General features: G+C 40.8%; 4 protein-coding genes across 10 annotated transcripts; 2 read left to right on the forward strand and 2 right to left on the reverse strand.

Moving 5' to 3' along the window:
- The first annotated feature begins 162 nt into the window (after nt 1-162).
- Nucleotides 163-4,964, forward strand: kyat1 (kynurenine aminotransferase 1). 5 transcript variants are annotated; one of them, XM_010878321.4, is made up of 13 exons: nt 163-272; nt 519-612; nt 1,303-1,361; nt 1,446-1,593; nt 1,976-2,125; nt 2,231-2,317; nt 2,440-2,565; nt 2,812-2,932; nt 3,038-3,114; nt 3,266-3,355; nt 3,677-3,863; nt 4,107-4,183; nt 4,293-4,964. In XM_010878321.4, exons 2-13 carry the CDS (start codon nt 541-543, stop codon nt 4,437-4,439), a joined length of 1,341 nt encoding a protein of 446 aa, XP_010876623.1. In that variant the 5' UTR covers nt 163-272; nt 519-540; the 3' UTR covers nt 4,440-4,964. The 5 variants fall into 5 exon arrangements, with proteins under 5 accessions (XP_010876623.1, XP_034152763.1, XP_010876622.1 ...); XM_010878320.4 differs by having other exon boundaries at nt 247-401; XM_020053379.3 differs by lacking the exon at nt 163-272 and adding an exon at nt 279-423.
- A 75-nt stretch (nt 4,965-5,039) lies between these two features.
- spout1 (SPOUT domain containing methyltransferase 1) lies at nt 5,040-8,536 on the forward strand. The gene is made up of 12 exons (XM_010878319.3): nt 5,040-5,174; nt 5,350-5,389; nt 5,639-5,758; nt 5,843-6,002; nt 6,091-6,180; nt 6,273-6,322; nt 6,442-6,572; nt 7,026-7,098; nt 7,290-7,388; nt 7,507-7,609; nt 7,749-7,896; nt 8,088-8,536. The coding sequence occupies exons 1-12, from the start codon at nt 5,127-5,129 to the stop codon at nt 8,163-8,165; spliced, it is 1,140 nt and encodes a 379-aa protein (XP_010876621.1). The 5' UTR covers nt 5,040-5,126; the 3' UTR covers nt 8,166-8,536.
- Nucleotide 8,537: 1 nt separating this feature from the next.
- On the reverse strand, nt 8,538-14,496 carry st6galnac6 (ST6 (alpha-N-acetyl-neuraminyl-2,3-beta-galactosyl-1,3)-N-acetylgalactosaminide alpha-2,6-sialyltransferase 6). 3 transcript variants are annotated; one of them, XM_010878317.4, is made up of 7 exons: nt 14,199-14,496; nt 13,496-13,571; nt 12,926-13,132; nt 10,839-11,257; nt 10,491-10,598; nt 10,182-10,253; nt 8,538-10,067 (listed from the first exon to the last, which is right to left on the reverse strand). In XM_010878317.4, exons 2-7 carry the CDS (start codon nt 13,517-13,519, stop codon nt 9,881-9,883), a joined length of 1,017 nt encoding a protein of 338 aa, XP_010876619.1. In that variant the 5' UTR covers nt 13,520-13,571; nt 14,199-14,496; the 3' UTR covers nt 8,538-9,880. The 3 variants fall into 3 exon arrangements, with proteins under 3 accessions (XP_010876619.1, XP_034152764.1, XP_010876620.1); XM_034296873.1 differs by having other exon boundaries at nt 14,179-14,496; XM_010878318.4 differs by lacking the exon at nt 10,182-10,253.
- Nucleotides 14,497-14,584: 88 nt separating this feature from the next.
- Nucleotides 14,585-17,490, reverse strand: st6galnac4 (ST6 (alpha-N-acetyl-neuraminyl-2,3-beta-galactosyl-1,3)-N-acetylgalactosaminide alpha-2,6-sialyltransferase 4). The gene is made up of 6 exons (XM_010878316.3): nt 17,394-17,490; nt 16,991-17,075; nt 16,762-16,899; nt 16,212-16,621; nt 15,739-15,846; nt 14,585-15,536 (listed from the first exon to the last, which is right to left on the reverse strand). The coding sequence occupies exons 2-6, from the start codon at nt 17,006-17,008 to the stop codon at nt 15,329-15,331; spliced, it is 882 nt and encodes a 293-aa protein (XP_010876618.2). The 5' UTR covers nt 17,009-17,075; nt 17,394-17,490; the 3' UTR covers nt 14,585-15,328.
- Nucleotides 17,491-18,230: the final 740 nt, after the last annotated feature.

Here is an 18,230-nt window from a genome sequence, read left to right on the forward strand (position 1 = left end):
GTTTACTGCTAATGGTTCATGATTACATTGAACATTAAATTGGCCCGTGGAATCATCTATGCGTGGAATACTCAGTGGTAAATTTGGAACGATGTGAAAAACTAAAAGTAGCCCCTCCTATCCAGGAAGTAATAATTAAAACAAGTGGCGTACCTCTTTCTCAGTGGTCGAACTTAGGATCAAGGTTCGATGGGCGTGACTTGAGGTTTCCTTAACCTATTTGAAGCTTCAAATGAAGAACAACGAAAGAACAAGATGTAGTATTATTTTGGGTAAAATACACATGCATTCAGCAACTTAATTAAAAAAAAAAATCAAACGTTAATTATTTTAAAAGGTTACCGATACTAGAATGTTGGAAACTGTAAACGCACAACCTCGCGATCTGAAAAAGCTTTGACGTAAGCTGGTCAACTATACATTGTAAATTAATCAGTTATATTGTTGCTAAACATTTATCAAATAGACAGAGGTTTTGAGGGTGTTTTATTAAAATAATGATTGACTACTGGTTTAAGGTGGTCTGCACTCCTCACTGGCATGCTAAGAAGAGTTTCGGCAAAAGTGTCTGCGATTTGTAGGAAAGGAAACATTACCCAACTTGATCCAAAGGTAATATATATATCGTGATCATTACACATTCTTTAAATGACAGTCTGTTTATTAATAAAATTAGCCGTAATTTTAGTTGCTACGTGAATCAATGTAAATTCGGTAGTACTATTTAATAATCTCAAGATTTAAAGATTCACAGTTCTTCTGTTTTCACTTCAAAACAGCTTTGAAGTGAAATTAGCATATCTCAGTCTAAGACTGTCAACACTGCATCTTTTTTTTCCGGGCCGTGTATGTCAGTCAGGGTGTTGAAATGGCAGACTGAAGCTTTCCAAGTGCAATACGCCACAAGGGGGTCTGACATATATATGGCCAGTATACCACAGCAAAGATCAGTTCTTACGCAAATGTAGCTATGATTATTATTCCAGAAGCGAATGCCAGGACATATCGCCTAGCAGTGGTATATTATCAAACCCTTCAGGTACCTTACTACTCTTATAAATACAAAATCGTATAGCACGGGTTTGACATCACTTTTTACTGCTCTAATTGCGATGGTAACAAATGTATATCTTAGGGGTTTATGATATATTGTCAATATATCACGATGCCGTGTCCAATCGACATTATTGAATGCTATACATTTATATTTATTTAACAATTAACGTTTATACTTTTCAACTTTTATACAGAGTATAGTTGTGTACTGTTTAAATTAATGAATAAAAATGTATTTTATTTCAGTTAATAATGTCTCGCCAGCTACATGCTCGCCGAATTGAAGGGGTCGACAAAAATATTTGGTAATTTTATTGAAATATTTTAAATGTGTTTTCTTAATTGTATGTGACCCACATTGTGGATCATTAGTTGTTGTGTATTGCCAGGGTTGAATTCACACAGCTGGCCGCTGACTACCAGGTGGTGAATCTAGGACAGGGATTTCCTGACTTCTCTCCTCCTAGCTACATCCAAGAGGCATTCTGCAAAGCGGTTAACGGAGGATGCTCAATGCATCAGTACACACGCGCTTTTGTAAGGACGACACATTATGAACTGTAAATAGAGTCTGAAAGTGTGTGTGTGTGTGTGTGTGTGTGTGTGTAAACATTTGGGGCAGTAACTCCCAGCACCCTAACTCCGATAATCTTCGCTGTATGTTTGTATGTAAGGGTTCTACACAAACCTTTTCTATTAAAAGCACAGGCTCTTATTGAAAATGCATGTTTTGTTGATGCAAATGCTGCTGAAACCAGACAAATAATATCAGATCTTCATTCAATTCAATAAGTCCTGTAACCAAGAATATGAGGAAGTAAATGGTTAATTCCTCTGAATATTTAAAAGCAAATCAAGGCCACGTTTTCAGACCGCATGACTAAAACCATTGTTGCTGGTTTGTTTGGTTAATTCCTAGGGCCACCCTCCTCTTGTGACAATCCTGGCTAAATTCTTCAGTAAAGTCGTGGGACATGATATTGATGCTTTTGAGGACATCTTGGTTACAGTGGGGGCCTATCAGGCTCTGTTCTGCACCTTCCAAGCCCTTGTCAATGAAGGGGATGAGGTAACAGTTAGTGATAAGAAAAACACCAGTTAAAAACCTGTAACTTTATACTCTTTTTGTGAAGTGGGTCTCACGTCAATCAGTCAAACGCATCTTGTGTTACAGGTTATCATTATTGAGCCTTTTTTTGACTGCTATCAACCAATGGTGAAGATGGCAGGAGGAAAGGCTGTCTATGTGCCACTGAGACCAGTGAGTAGTGTGTTTCACGTTCATGGTCCATTCCCTGTGTTGTGCCTAAGTGCTAGCCTTTGAGATTTTAAAGGAAAGTAAAGGATAATATAAGCCTGTGCCTGTCTTTTGTGTGGTCCTAGAGATTTGAAGGGGGCAAGGCTCTGACAAGTGCAGATTGGGTCCTATCGTCTGAGGAGCTGGCCAGTAAATTCAACTCGCGCACCAAAGCCATTGTTATCAACACTCCCAATAATCCACTGGGCAAGGTGAGACACTAAGATGTGTGGTGAGATAGACTTGTTTACATGTTGTCCTTTAGCTGTACATTTAACAGCATGGCTGTAATGTTTGTTGTGCAACCGCATCAGATCTTTGTAAAAGAAAAAAGGTAAACCATATTATTACCTGGCAGTACCATTTAACTAGAGAATTCTGTGATTGGCGCTTTCCTGCACGATTGCTTCCTATAACAATAACCTTTGTCATCTGTTACCTTTCGTCTTTGCCAACAGGTATATAAGCGGGAGGAGCTTCAGTTGATTGCAGACCTGTGTATTAAGCATGACGTGGTGTGCATTAGCGATGAGGTGTACGAGTGGCTGACCTACGATGGTGCCAAGCATGTGAAGATTGGTGAGACACAGTAGACTGAATAGGGACAGCCAGCGTAGGAGAATAGAGGGATCTTGTGCACGCACCTAAATTGTAATCTGCCTGCTGAATGTGGTTTCCTTCAAGCCAGTCTTCCTGGAATGTGGGAGCGGACTGTTACGATAGGCAGTGGAGGAAAAACCTTTAGTGCTACAGGATGGAAGGTATGTGACCCACTAAAACACTATGAACGTAAAAATAATTTTTGGCACATTACTATATTGAATTCATTTTGTGTCTATTGATTTTGACATCTGATCCACGTTCAATGATCCATATGTAATCCAGTGTAATTCAATTATGCTTGTGTTTCAGGTTGGCTGGGCTATTGGAGCAGGGCATATTCTGAAGCACCTGAAGACCGTCCATCAGAACTCTGTGTATCACTGTGCCACAGCTGCACAGGTTAACAATGGGTTCAATATGCTTTCTTAAGCAATTACATTCATTTATACAGGCATTTGGCCTCAGACCCACTGAGCATATTTTCTTGCTCACAACCTTTGAAAGAAAAACATGTGTACAGTTTATTCTCCGTTTGCAAGCTATGTGTGTTGCAACAACTGTTCACATTCAGAAATACTCAGAATAAATACTCCCCAAAATACTAAACCTATTGTCCTTCTATATTAAGCACAAATCATGCTCGGACATGACATTTTTTCAATGGACATTGACCAGCTCATGATTGGGACAGGTCACTCATATGTCCTTGGGCCCTGTTAGGAGGCGGTGGCCGTGGGGTTCCAAAGGGAATATGAACATTTTGGGACGCCAGAGAGCTACTTCCTGCAGCTGCCTGAGAGGCTGCAACATAAGAGGGAGAAGCTGGCTGCCTGTCTGGAGAGTGTAGGCCTGCAGCCTGTCCTGCCTGAGGGAGGCTACTTCATGATAGCGGACATCTCATCCGTCAGTGAGTATCACACCATACCACCATCTCACTGTTAGGGTCTGGTTGTATGTGGTGCTGAATTCTTTTTACCCCTCATCTATTTGTGAGGGTTTGATTGGTTTTTTCCCCCTCCCCCAACTGTTTATGTTACAAAGTTTCAGCAACATCTTGTTTCTATGGGCCTGGTTGAATAATACTTGATATTTATATTAGTTTCTATTCAAATGTTTGTTTTAATTGTTGTTATTGTTACTGTTTCCAAAGAGGTTGACTTGAACGATCCAAGCACTCAGGGTGAACCTTATGACTATCGATTTGTCAAGTGGCTCATTAAAGAGAAGGTAATCACTGAAAGAGGAAAAGGCTGAACGAAATATTCAACAGATGCTTTCATGAAATTCAAGAACCACAATGTATTCCTGACTTCCCATTTTCTTCTTCACATTGCAGGGTTTGGCCACAATCCCTGTGTCCGCTTTCTATAGTCCTGAGCACAGCAAAGACTTTGAAAACTACATTCGGTTCTGCTTTGTGAAGGAGGACTCAACGTTAAGCTCTGCTGAAGCTATCCTGAGAAACTGGAGCAATGGAAAATGAAAATAATTACATTATTAATGACACCTAACAAAAAGTGAAATGTTTAGGCAGAGCTTCTGTTGCACAAATTCAGGTACATAGTTGTCTTGAACATTTTAGGACAGCCATATGAGCCAATTATTAGCACAAATCTAGCCCCATTATACAAAGCTATCCCCGTCTATGTCTAAATCCAAAATGTTGTTGATTGGAAGTGTTATTCTTGTTTAAATCCGTCCTGATTTAGCAGTTACTGTAATTAAACACGTCCTCATTAAGGTGATAACGTGGTCTGGCTGACACCAGCTCTGTCCTTGCTAATCCCTGTGTAGTCATGGGACAAGTCAGTGAGGCATGTGATCACCATGTAAAGTGCACTAACATTTTAGCAGATGACTCTTGATTTCCGCATTCTTGTTTAACATCATTTAAATTAGGTCAGTGCAATTCATTTTGTATTATCAACTGTCTGCTGTACTCCTTAGTGAGTCCCAGTGTGTAATTGCAAAGTGTATGTGTTAAATTAAATAAATATAAAGCAGCTTACTTTAAATGAGTCAAGAATTTAATCAAATCGTCTTTACATTAGCCATCATGTTGTGAAATGATGGTGTGGATTCTTTTATTTTGAAACGAATTATGACAAAACGGAAGTATATGACATTCAGTGGTACGGGTTGTTTTCACGTGTTGGTGTTGCAGTGAAATATGTCGGGCGGCGTTGCATCTAAAAAGCCGAAATTGTCTTCTTCCCAGGTATTTTAAATGGAATACTTCACATTGTTGACGTGTTTAAAGATGCACATACAATTCTTCACAGACATGTTCTTGAAATGTTATGTAATTTTACAAATAATGCGTTACACCAGTTTGCTAACTAGGATAATGCTAACTAGCTAACCTGGGATGAATTTACTCGGTTTTTTAAAAGGGCCAGGAGAAAGTAGATTGGAGGAAATGGAAAGCGGAACGTGAGTATACAATTTTTGTTGTGAATTACTATCAATTTGTAGGAAATTGTTATGGCTGATGCATTTGTTATCACTGAGACTCACTGGTGTGTGAAAGCCATCAGGTGTCTGATAAATTGATAACACACGGCCTAAGTACACTCAAAAGACCGGAAAGTTCAATATTGTTATGTGCCTGTGAAGATATTTGAGCAGCATTGCACTACATGTTGGTGTGAATCCATTAGTTTTATTTATGTTGACAAACAGGGAAAGAGATGAAGAAGAAAATCAAAGAGTCCAAGCTGATTCAAAAACTTGACAAGCAAAAGGAAGAGGAGAAAAGGAAAGAGGAGGCTCTGCTACAGAGTCAGAGAGATAGCGGAAAAGGTAAAACTGACTAGGTTTTAAATCCCACTTGTTTTTTTAAAAGCAAATGATTAAATACTTTGCCTCTGATATCGGTAACCCTAGGACGACCATACACAGTGAGCGTGGCCTTACCGGGTTCGGTCCTGGATAACGCCCAGTCTGCAGAACTCCGCACATACCTGGCTGGACAGATAGCCAGAGCCTGCGTCGTGTTCTGTGTGGATGAGATCATCGTATTTGATGAGCAAGACGAGGATGTCAAGTGAGACCAAGCGTCCTATCTCGGGCACTTCTGGAGTTTCTTGCCATTCAGACGTTCATTGTAAGATGATGTTGTGTTCTTCTCAAAGGACTGTTGAGGGAGAATTCAACGGCATTGGCAAGAAGGGTCAAGCCTGCGTTCAGCTGGCCAGAATCCTCCAGTTCCTGGAATGCCCACAGTAAGTTGTATGGACTTGAGGATGAGGAGGGGTGAATCAAGCACAGTTGGCATTGCTTAAGATGCTTTTGACCTGCGTTTCATATTCCCAAGGTATCTGCGCAAATCGTTCTTCCCAATGCATAAAGACTTACAGTATGCTGGTGAGTAGGTGTCTGTCCATCGGAGTCACTGTTTTTCCTGAATATGAAATGAACTGATGTCATAATGTAAACGTTTAAACCGTAGACTCATAGTTTAACCTGACCACATGCCACCTCAGGCTTGCTGAATCCCCTTGATAGCCCTCACCACATGAGGAAGGATGATGAGTGTGACTACAGGGAGGGAGTGGTCCTTGATCGGCCCAACAAGCCAGGAAAAGGCTCCTTAGTCAACTGTGGAATGTGGAAGGTGAGCTGGTGTATCTCAGTCGGTAATGTGGCAAATGGATAGTCTTTCTTAACGTTCGAATTGTTCAGTTGAAATAGAAGGAAAAAAATCACACAACTCCACGTTACCTGTACAACTTGTAATACAACTTCGGTTTACTAATACGTAGGCATGTTTAAGGCTGGTAGGTCTGGCTCGTTCCGGATGCTTCTTTACATGTGCTGCTGAGGAGATACAGAATGTGAGCAAATGAGGCATCTACAGTATCTGTTAAATTGGTTCCAAACCCCCTGTGGATTGTATGGCCAATGTGCAACTAGCTGTTTTGTATTCAGCAAGCATGCTGCCTTCTTGACTTGAAGGACTATGTGCTTGTGATAAAAAAAAAACTTTTTTCCAGTCTGTTAACAATGATGATGCACAGGCGCTCTCTGTATGCATGGCAATTATTAATTCTTTGGTCCTGTTCTGAAGGAGGTCCGGATAGATAAGCAGCTACAGTCTGGTCTCCGAGTCACTGTGCACATGAACAAGACACAAAATAAAGGTAGGTCCACATCTGTTCACCCATCCTGAAATCTGTACCCACAAAGCCTTTTCGTTCAGATGATGTACAATATGGTGCTCCCCTCATTTTGTGTGTGTGTGTGTGTGTGTGTGTGTGTGTGTGTGTGTGTGTGTGTGTGTGTGTGTGTGTGTGTGTGTGTGTGTGTGTGTGTGTGTGTGTGTTTTCCACAGACAGTAAAGTACACAAAGGGGTGGTGGTGGCGCCTCACAAGCCACGGACAGAGGGAGGTCTGTATTGGGGCTATAGTGTTCGTCTGGCCTCCAGTCTAAGTAAGCAGATTATTTGCTTGTCTTCAACAAATGGAGCAATTCATTCCAGTTAGCCAAGTCTCAGGTTGCCTGTTAATTCAGCATTTCAGCGTTCCTCTAAATCCTGCTTTGATCGCAGGTAAAGTGTTCACTGAGTGTCCGCATAAAGGAGGTTACGATCTGACCATAGGAACCTCAGAGAGAGGCAAAGACGTTGATAAAGTTGCTGTTTCTCCCTTCAAGTAAGTTCTGCGTATGAGGCCAGACATTTTGAAATGCAAGGTGAAAGCCATGTTTACATTTTGCAAATACTTTTGACTTAATTGGAACATTTCCAACAAAAATGTTTTAATGCCCCCCCCCCCCCCCGCCCCCCGCCAGGCATATGTTGGTTGTGTTTGGTGGACTGCAGGGCTTGGAAGCCAGTGTGGACGCTGATTCAAACCTGGAGGTGACTGACCCCAGTGTTCTGTTTGACCTGTACCTGAACACCTGCCCAAACCAGGGCAGTCGGACCATCCGCACGGAGGTGAGTGGTGAGCAGGGCAAGGCCGTGTAGAAAACTGTCCGTTGCCGCGTTTTCCTGACCAGTGAAATCACTGGCAGTGGACAATTGTTCTCTCGCGGTGAAGGCCAGGACACGGGCCGTGATCATCAGCTGGGAGCTTAATTTGATCTGCTTTTCGTGTGGTCCTGATCCACCCTGTGCATCTTCCATAGGAGGCCATCTTGATCACCATGTCCAACCTGAGGCACAAAATCACTGCGGCGTTTGTGGATGTGTCCAGCGGTTCGTGACAAGAAGGTGTCCCTCACAAATCATCGCTCAAAGGAAATCAAAAGGACTAATAATATTCACCTTTGAGTTGCTTATTTCCCAGGGGTCTTATTTTAATTCTGGGATTGAGTAATTGGACTTTGCTAGGAGAACTCTGTCAGCATTTCTTTTATTCAAGGATAGAAGATCACAGCAGGTGAAGAACCAAGTATGTGTTGGACATGAACAGTACCGTTGTTGGGGCTCCTTGTCTTTTGTCTGTCCTTTCTCCCAATCATACATACACTGTTGCACTCTTTGTTAGAATTTTGCTAGTAAAAGTGAATGTTACCTTTGCCTTAATGTTTCCACTGTGTGATTCTGTGTGAATTAAAAGTCATGAAAATCAAATTATTTTAAAGGTATGTAATTTGTTTCAAGACAAAACATTCATGAATAGTCATTCAGCACAATGCTTTCAATAAGTAAAACAATACATTCTTTTGAGTCATTCAAACGCTCAGACAGCTGCATGCCTCGATGTCAGAGGTACAAGGTTAACAAAGCAAGGTTTACTGACCAGGTTGTGGTTTAGCAGGCTAAAGAAAACAACAGTATTTAATACAGCACAGTTGTGTGAATGCCTTTAAAAACCTCACACCCCTACATTCAACAGGCATGGTGTGATAGTGTTGTGTTGGCACACGCCAAACTACAGCTCTATAAATGTAAGCTTAAAGTGTTTTAGGGACTATTTTCTCGAAAGTCTATATAGATTTTGTTAATCAGAATGAAATGTATAGACATGCAATGAACAGAAGTCCCCATTCAAGTGAACAAATTGTTCTGTTCATTATATTTCTAAACATTTAATCATATTGTATGATGGTTAACTTTTGGAAAATGTGGCCCTGATTTATTTTTTTTATTAAAAGAAAAACATTTTTATTAACTGTGTTAACACTTACACAAGGTTTGATTGAATGAGATGATGCAACAGAAAACAGTTCACTTGTGCCATCCTGTCTGTAAGCATGAAGGGCCAGTTTCGGACACAGATTAGGCTAAAATGTTAATAATCTTGATTTTAGTCATGGTCAAGTCCTAACCTGTCTGCAAAAACTAACCCATAAGGTCTCAAATGTGTTCCTTAACTTCTTGTATAATACATTTTCCCTCAGAATGGGAATGTTGATATTTTAGTTATTTGCGTGTGCTTTTAACAAAAAATTTATAAACATGTAAAAATACATCTTTTAAATAACAATTATTTTCTTCTATTTACAATAAACATTGTTAGTTTCCCTCTTCAAACCTCCTTGCCAAACACTAAAAAAAATCCAGTAAAATTTAGATTTTACACTCTACTTCTTTATGTTAGCTAGTTTGTCACTGGAAAACTGCATTCAGACATAGTTTAAATGGTTACAAACCAAGTTCTCACAGAAATGGCTACTGTTCAAATAAGGGGTAACTCTGACGAACACGTGATCTAGAAGGAAAATGAATTATATAATTCAATATTGCCTGATTGACATACTAGGCACAGGTCTGGGCCGTATTCTGCCGGCTCTGCCATTCTCTTTTCACACGGCTCTTTCCAACACGATCCCATTGACTTTGGTGCATTCGTTAACAGGCCAAACCAGTTGGCCTATAAATCTACATCATCATCCGCTCAGTTTGGCCCAAACGTTGCTCCGTCCGGGTGCACGTGTACGAAGCCCACGACCTGGCCGCAGACACCCGTCTTCTCTCACCACGCCGGGTGGGTGAAGGTGATGTTATACTGCCTGGCCCAGCGTGCAAACACCTGTTTCTCTGTGATGAAGCGATGGTGGGGCCCCTTCCGACCCCTCTCGTTCTGCAGGTAGGTCACGCATTCGTCTGGGCCCCGGGGCTTGTAGTAGTGGTAGGGCATCTTCTTGGGCTGGGCCCTTTTTCTGCGAGAAGACACGAATTGTACCACTGACAATGTGATCCGAGACAAGCGGCACGCTATGCATTGTGGGTAGTAATGACACTAAGGCTCCTACGTAGACAAGAAAGATAGATACCCGCACAGTGCTGAATGCTCCCCCCGCTGTTTAATAGTGCAACGTTTCGACCTGAATGTCTTCGTCAGGCTTCTTTCATAGACACACAACCATAATACATAATGTTATATTGCGTATATGAAAGCAGTCCTTTCAATTGCAGACATCATGGTTCCATAAAAGTCTGTATTAGGCGTTTGACTTATTGTTCACTGACTACTAATTTCTGAATATGCACAACAATGTCATTGCTCAATGGACTGGTGTTCTTGTATCTTGCTATTGGTTGATTAGCACTCTTAATGATGCGTAACCTCATTTATTACTCACCCACAGTGGCTGGGCGGAACCATTCCGTATACTTTGATATTGTCACACATCTCGATGGCAATCACCATGGTGAACCAGCCAGTGCTCAACCAGGACTGAGATTTTGCTCTGTGGGAGGGAATGTTAGGATACAATGTTGGAGGGACATCAGTGGCAACACCATATTCTGCTGCTCGTCGTCATTATAGGATGATGGCAGTTGCAAAAAGAAATGGCATTTGCTTTGAATCACTTTGAGTTTGTATTCATTCATTTAATTTGAATTCAGTATTTATTTGAAACTTAACGTAGTGAATTTTCTATCCTGATTGTTCTGTCAACATTTCCCACCTCAATACTTTTACGCACCTGTCTCGCCCGGTCTCCTTCTGAAACAGAGTATCAAACTTGTGCATCTTGCTGGGTGTGATGGTGAAGCTGGACAGGCTACTGTAGGTCATGCTGACTCTTTGGATCAGGCGGTACAGTGTCCCTTTAGCATCTCTGCCAATTTTGCTGGGTGGCCCCCAGAATATGACCGCAGAGTCTGACTTGTGGTCCGTGTGGTTGAGGAACTCGCCAGGGCGACGGACCACCCGGAACACGCTGGAGTGGGCCACCACTCGGAGCGTGGTCCGGTTCCCCACGTCTCTTTCGAACCCTGAAGTGGGGGCGTCGTTCATGCGGATTACACACTGGGTGCTGTCTATGTCTGGTCCTGCTCCGCTGCCCAGCACGTGACTGGAGCTGGTCACCAGGGCGCAGTGATGGCAGTGCAGGTTCATGCTCTGAACAAGGAAAACAAAGACTGGGAATTACAGGGTATGATACTTACAGTGGCTCCGCAAATGTAATTCACCCCAGCCCTGGAGTTTTTCGCCTTTTTTTTAGTTTTTTATGTCTTTGTATTCTTTTTGGGGTTTTTTGTCACTGATCAACACAAAAGAAAATCCATATCAAAGTGACAAAATCTGCAGACTGTTCTACATTTATTACAAATACAAAAAAGAAAATAAGTGATTGCACATGTATTAACCCCCTTTGCACACTTGACTGAGCTGCGATGCAACCAATTGTCTTTAAAAGTCACATAATTAGCTTTCTGTAGTCAAGGTGTTTCACATGATTTCAGGTTAAATACACCTGTCTCTGGTAGGTTCAATGTCTCCAGCCATGGATAAATCAGGGGTAGGATATAAGAACATTTCCAAGACACTGAATTAAAAAAACTGACAAAAGTGTGACAAAAAGCGACTCACATAAAAACTGGGCCAGAGCTTGCCAGAAGGCATAAGGGAGCCTGAGACCAAGTGGAAGGAGATTCTATGGTTTGATGAGACCAAAATAGTGCTTTTTGGCAGTAATGCTAAGTGCTATTTGGTGCAAGCCTAACGGCGCACATTATCCTGAGAAGATCATCCCTACCGTGAAGCATGGGGGTGGCAGCATCATGCTATGGGGATGCATCTCTGTGTCAGGCCATGGAAAGCTTGTGAAGAGGGCAAAATGGATGCACAAAGTACATGGCAATAAAACTCTGATTCTGATTGAACAATTTTGCAAAAGAAATTGTCAACAAAATCGCCATGGTCGGAGGCACAAAGCTAGAGACTTAGGGCTGAAAATGCTAAAGGTTAATCTAACTAACAAGGGATAAAAAAAGTCAAAGCCAACTACCTGTCAGCTAGACCCTCTACTTACATCCCTGTTAAAAGCCTACTAACCCTCTCTCTCCTCCCTAATAACTACCCTTATACATTCTTCTCTCACCTCTGGCACTGTTCCTTCACCTCTAAAATCTACTGCAACAACTCCTATACTTAAGAAACCCAGTGCAGACCCCAACAATTTCAATAAACTCCATCCTATTTCTAACCTGCCTTTTATATCTAAAATCCTTGATTCTATTTATCATCTATCTACTTCCTCTTGGTCATATCTTTTGTAAATTCAATATCCAAGTATTCAGAACACGATTTTCCCTTAGCTGTGGCTTTATGAAATATTGCATGGGAATATACAATGACTTTGTCCAATTTACCAAGGGATGCAACTTTTTTTCTCACTAACTTATTGTAAAATGTATATTTTGCCTGATAAAACAATGATCTTGTCCTACAGCAAAATAAAGGCTTGCATGATTTTTCTTTAACTGAATAAATGAAAAATATTCTCTTCACCCATGGCAAATTGTGAAAAAATGTACGTCCAAACTAAAATATTTATCTCCACAATCACCTGGTTTTTAAAGTTTTTTTGGTAACAGTGGAGGGCCTTGTACTTGATTCATTAATTAAATTGACTGGCATCAGTGATGTCACAGAGTTGATGCTTTCACTGAACCCCTAGCCACTCTGTGGAAATCACCCTCAGAGTTCAGTCAGGAATATGTGACCACGGAGAGCCTGGGCCAGTCTGATATTCAAATGTTGACACCCCTGCCTTAGAGTATTTACCTTGTTTCCATAGACAGCCACATATCCCTCCTTTCCCGCCCATTTCTTAAGGTCAGTGACCTTGATGGCATGATGAGGTATAGAGACCCGGAAAGGACTGTAGAAAGGACTGATATCATTGCCACTGTTGGAGCTGTAGAGGATGAGTAGAGTCATCAGGAGGAAGATGGCTCCAAAGATCACCATCTTCTGGCTCTGAGGCCCTTGCTGCCAGAGATATGGGGAATAATGTTTATAAAGTACTCCAGTGTTAGTCTTTTGTCAATAATATAAATTTAGCAAATCGTGGGTGTGACTAGTGTATACACTACAGAATATTTGGTTCTAGGTGCTGAGATCAGTGTCAATGATTTGTGGTCTTCATGACTTTCAGTAATGAAAACAACCTCTGACAGACTGTTCAAAGGCCATTTGTCACCCTGAAAGTGTCTTGTTTTAAGTTGTTTAAATTTAGTTAACTTTGAAACATTTGACAAAACCTTTGGATATCTTGGATTGTGCGCCAGTATCAATATTCAATAGCAAATTCACAATTATTGGTTTTAAGTGAGGGTGTATGTAGGATCTTACCTTGTCAACCAGCCTTAGCCCCATGCTTTCAGGTCAGGCTCAGCTACATCACATGCTCTGGGCTTGGTTACCATCCCTGTCAAAGAAACCAATTGTCTATGGAATGGTTCACAATATATTTCGGGCTGCTCTCATCTGGGCATTTATTGACCATTACAACCCAATGCTTTGGATTAATTGAGATGCCATGATGGAATAAGAAATCACAATGGTCTTAGGAAATGATACAGAATCTAATTATAATGATGTGTTGTGTTGTGGCTGTAGGCATTATTAAGTACTAAAATGTATTCTCAATAAATTGTCTGAAACAATAATTTATTTCAATTTCTGTATTATGACTGATATTTAAATAGGCCATACAGTATTTGTCTAATAAGGTCCAGCGGTTTAACAAAACAAAAAACACATCTGGTATAAAATGAAAAGCATATTTTTCCCACATATTGTAACACTCATGACAACTGTCCTGAAAATATATACTCGTAGCTGTATCAATTATTAGACATGAAAGTGCTACAGAATTAAACTACAGTAACATGACAATATTCTTGCGCAGACCTAAACGCATTCTTTCAACAATCACGTATCAGACACGATTAATCTACAAAGATAGCTCCTTTTTTAGATATATCAGAAAAATGTCTGTCAATAAGAAAATATTCAAGATTTACTGCACGCACCGTATATGAGGTTTGCTTACCGATATGTTTTGTCTATATGAGATCCGTACAAAATTGGCGTTTGATCTATCGGCGCGTCTGCCATATTCTTGCACCATCGTGTCGAGACTGGTTTGCGTCATCAGCATGTCAGCGCTGCAGTGGAAATGCTTAGTATTTATTGTCCAATCGCTGTGGTTTTTATTATGGCATTTACATTTTAACAGCAGTCAAATTACAATCTAAATATATTGAATGAAATATAATCATGAGTGAGCAATACTCGATTTGTAAGTCTAACTTTGGCTTGATTATTTCAAAATTAGAAGGTACAAAGGCTAGTATTTTAGAGTTTACATTGTATTTCAAATAATCACTGTTTGTGAAACCTGTCAAATCTTTCCAATAAAAAAGAGAAGACACCATATCATTGTTCAAAACATTTAAAATAAATCAAAAAAAATATAGAGGCAGTTCCAGAGCATTTCATATTTGCTAAAATAATGGAGTGTAACAGTTTCAAAGAATCCAGTGAAAACATGAAAAAACAACCCGGACAATTAAGAGTCTGTCCATGGAAATGACTAGCATTATCAAACTTTGTAAACAGCATAACACCACCAGAATAGCGCATATAACGTATGCAAATATTACACAATTTTCATCTAGTCATGCAACAACCAAAGTCACCACATATAAAATAACAGGCAGGAGAAACATGAAGGAAAAGGCACACTTTTGGGTGATACTTCCACTGACAGTAAATGAACAGTGTTAGAGTTTCATTGTCCCTAAAAAGTTTTAAACGTTATTAATATTATTACAACTGTGATGGCCAAAATGATAGTCCATGATTGAAATACATGTACATACAGCATGAACAGAAAAAAAAAAGAGATCTTGAACAATCAGTGCAACAAAAACATAATTACAGAACATTGTCCCATAAGAGTGCAGAAACAAAAAGGCAAACAATGAAAGACATTAACAATCGCAGTTGATTTGGCACCACTGAATCTTCAAAAAGTGGCTTCAATTTAATAGTGTTTATAATGTGGTACTATGATTTTTTTGGTACTACATTATAAAAACATGAATACTTGTGGTCGGTGGGGGAACTGCACGCAGTCAAAATTCACTGTATTCATTTTTAATAACAATGAAAACTAATTCAAGGGTCACGGCTGCTCTCCTGCAGGTTCCAGGATGGGTGTTTAAATTCAACACTGTTTCGTGACGCCCATCGGGCGTAGATGGCCTTCTCTGTGATGAAACGGTGGCCTCCGTGCCGCGCACGCTCGTGCATTCGGTACATGCGGCACTCGTCCACCCGGCCCTTCTCGTAGTAGTGGTAGGGGACGACACTGTGACCGGCACGGCTGTACAGGACGGGAAGAGTGTGGTTACCATTCGTCAACATTCAATCAATTTCAAATAACGCCAAGCACAATGCGGTAAAGGAAATATCAAGCTAGTTCACAGCTTGTTTGGGGTTCTTGTTTCTTTTATTCAAATAGAATAACAACATAAAGAGCGCTGTTAAACAGGCAGTGGCTTCCACATTATTTTCAAATATCTAACCTGCAGTACTTATCATCAATCATCCCATAGACATGAATACTGTCACACATATCCATGAGCAGGATCATGGTGAAGAAACCAGTGCTAAGAAAAGCACCGGACTTCATTCTGAAACAGATAAAACACAATAGTAAGAATAGCAGTATTGCCAGCCAACCCTCTAAACCCGTGTTTCCCAATCCTTGTCCTTGTTTTTGCCCAAGCACTCAAACACCTATTTCAAACGTTGCCCTACCACTCACACTTGATTGACATAATCAACCTATAATAAAGTCTTTAATTTAATTCAGGTATGTGAGTGTTAGGGCAAAAATAAAAATGTGCACCTCTTTGGGTCCCGAGGACCAGGATTGGGAAACACTACTCTAAACAACTGAAGATTTAAAACACTGATATGGGTTGTGTTCACTCAGAAAACAGTTTCTCTCCCTACTGAAGATGACCATTGAGTGCTTGGAGAGACCATTACTTACCTGTTCTTCCCGGTCTCGTTCTGAAACACACGGTCACAGTACTGCACCTTCTCCCGAGTCACCATGTACATTTTGACCTGTGGGTGCTTCGTGGCCATCTTCATCAAGGCATTAAATATTTGCCCTTTCCCATCCTGCCTCATGTTCCGCTCAGGACCCCAAAAAACATAAACAGTGTCTGCAGAGTGCCTGAAGTAATAACTCTCGTTTTTCATCAACAGGGGAACACTGGTGTGGGATACGACCCTCAGACTAGTCTTGCTCCCTACATCCAGCTCGTACCCCTCTGTGGGGGCGTTGTTCATGCGGATCACACACCCCATCTGGTCAATCTCCTTTCCGAGATCAGCCCCCTGCATCTGGCCTGAGCTCGAAACCAAGGCACACTGGGTGCAGTGCATGTTCAGAAACTGGAGGGATAAGGGCAAACGAAACAATGAGCAGAAAATCTATTAATTTGGTTGCATCCAAGGGGAGGGACTATCTGGAACTGTCCAAAAGAAACACAAATTGTTTATTTTAGACAAGTCCACGCAGATGAACAGCTCACCTGATCCATCCTGCCAGGGATAATCCTGACGTATCCTTGGAGGCCCATGTTACCGGTGGACCCATCTGACCTCGTCATGTGAACGTACCATAACAACACTGACAGTGTAACAATAACTAGACAAACCCAGTGGAACCTCTGTGGACAAGAGATTTACAGGCTAACTAACTGTAACCAGTGTGCATGGAAAGTCATTGTTAAGTAGTAGAAAACGGTAGGTCATGTTTACCTGAGACTTCATTTTCATTTGAGACCTCTGGTCCCGCACCTAAACGATCTCATCACCCTTGGGAGAGTTAAGTTGGGCATCTTACCTGTTGAATATCAAATACTTAAGTCAAGTCGACAACGAACAATTGCCTTTCTGTCAATAGCATATTTAAAACCAATGTACTTCTGTCCGCATCGGTCGCTATGACTGACATGCGTCGCACAAAATAGCTAGCTAACGTTAATTACCTAGCGAGGTAGGTAAATAAGATAGCTAGGTAAATAAGCTAAGTAATATCATAACGACCAATATTTTGCCATGGTGGTAGCTACGGGAGAAAAAAACAGAAACACTGACTGCTAAAGATCAAACTGACTTTCGATATTATAACACGTTCATAACGAATAAGAGGAAAACTAACCTCATTCTTATTTTAGAGTTATCGTGTTACGCATATTATGTTCCGTCGGTGAAAACAATCGGTATAGCTTGGTTCCCGAGGGAGTAACATAATGGGAATAAAAATGTGTAGGAAGTAATTTTCGCTTTGTAGTTAATATTTTTCCGTTTTTTAAGGTTTTTACGGTTGATACTCTCGGACTACCTTTGGCAATGAAAACAACTGTTTCCCATCCCAATAAAGCCCCTGAAATTGAATGTATGGTAATAACTAACGCTGTATACAGCACTCAAGCTGTCTCTTGTTAAACTGACTGGGCAAAACCTAGCAAAGCAGGTGGCAGATCCTAGGATGAAGTAGCGATATCATATTGGGCACATATCTGAAATGTGTTCATCCTCTTCAAACTTTTTTTTAATTTTTTTACATGTAATGTCTTTTTTCCCTCTACCACTTAGGTTTTATGTTTAGGTTCTCATTTTCCAATTGCTTTGACTATGTAAACAAATGTTTCCCATGCCAATACAGCCCTTAAAATGTATACATCTGGTGGTCCGTCTCCAAGTCCATCTGTGACAACATCTTGAATATAGAATCAGCATCAAACCCACCACACCACCAATACTTTCGGACTGTATGCAGTTTAAACTCCTGATCTATGTACATTTAAACTCCTGACTAGCTTTCTGGGTTTAATTTCCACCGTGGGCCTATATGGACAAAAATATATCACTTGTTATAGACTCTGGTAAACGACTTGAAGAGGCATTCCGGGGTTTATGACCGATGGTTGTAAAAATGGCGCTGTAGAGCCAACCACTTACATTCAAACTTGGTATTTCGCGACTTACTGAGGTA

The sequence above is a fragment of the Esox lucius genome, chromosome 14 (assembly GCF_011004845.1).
Source record: "Esox lucius isolate fEsoLuc1 chromosome 14, fEsoLuc1.pri, whole genome shotgun sequence".
Taxonomy (NCBI): Eukaryota; Metazoa; Chordata; class Actinopteri; order Esociformes; family Esocidae; genus Esox; species Esox lucius.

What these genes read in the sequence shown, in the direction of transcription:
- kyat1 (XM_010878321.4), top strand. Translation starts at nt 541, where the DNA reads ATGCTAAGAAGAGTTTCGGCAAAAGTGTCTGCGATTTGTAGGAAAGGA. An exon ending in TGCCAAGCATGTGAAGATTG is followed by an intron (nt 2,933 to 3,037) that starts GTGAGACACAGT and finishes GTTTCCTTCAAG; the next exon opens with CCAGTCTTCCTGGAATGTGG. An exon ending in ACTGTGCCACAGCTGCACAG is followed by an intron (nt 3,356 to 3,676) that starts GTTAACAATGGG and finishes GGGCCCTGTTAG; the next exon opens with GAGGCGGTGGCCGTGGGGTT.
- st6galnac6 (XM_010878317.4), bottom strand. Translation starts at nt 13,519, where the DNA reads ATGGGGCTAAGGCTGGTTGACAAG. An exon ending in AAGGAGACCGGGCGAGACAG is followed by an intron (nt 10,599 to 10,838) that starts GTGCGTAAAAGT and finishes TCCCTCCCACAG; the next exon opens with AGCAAAATCTCAGTCCTGGT. An exon ending in GTTCCGCCCAGCCACTGTGG is followed by an intron (nt 10,254 to 10,490) that starts GTGAGTAATAAA and finishes TGTCTATGAAAG; the next exon opens with AAGCCTGACGAAGACATTCA.
- st6galnac4 (XM_010878316.3), bottom strand. An exon ending in AACGAGACCGGGAAGAACAG is followed by an intron (nt 15,847 to 16,211) that starts GTAAGTAATGGT and finishes TATCTGTTTCAG; the next exon opens with AATGAAGTCCGGTGCTTTTC. An exon ending in ATTGATGATAAGTACTGCAG is followed by an intron (nt 15,537 to 15,738) that starts GTTAGATATTTG and finishes CGTCCTGTACAG; the next exon opens with CCGTGCCGGTCACAGTGTCG.
- spout1 (XM_010878319.3), top strand. Translation starts at nt 5,127, where the DNA reads ATGTCGGGCGGCGTTGCATCTAAAAAGCCGAAATTGTCTTCTTCCCAG. An exon ending in TCAGAGAGATAGCGGAAAAG is followed by an intron (nt 5,759 to 5,842) that starts GTAAAACTGACT and finishes CGGTAACCCTAG; the next exon opens with GACGACCATACACAGTGAGC. An exon ending in TCGTCTGGCCTCCAGTCTAA is followed by an intron (nt 7,389 to 7,506) that starts GTAAGCAGATTA and finishes CTTTGATCGCAG; the next exon opens with GTAAAGTGTTCACTGAGTGT.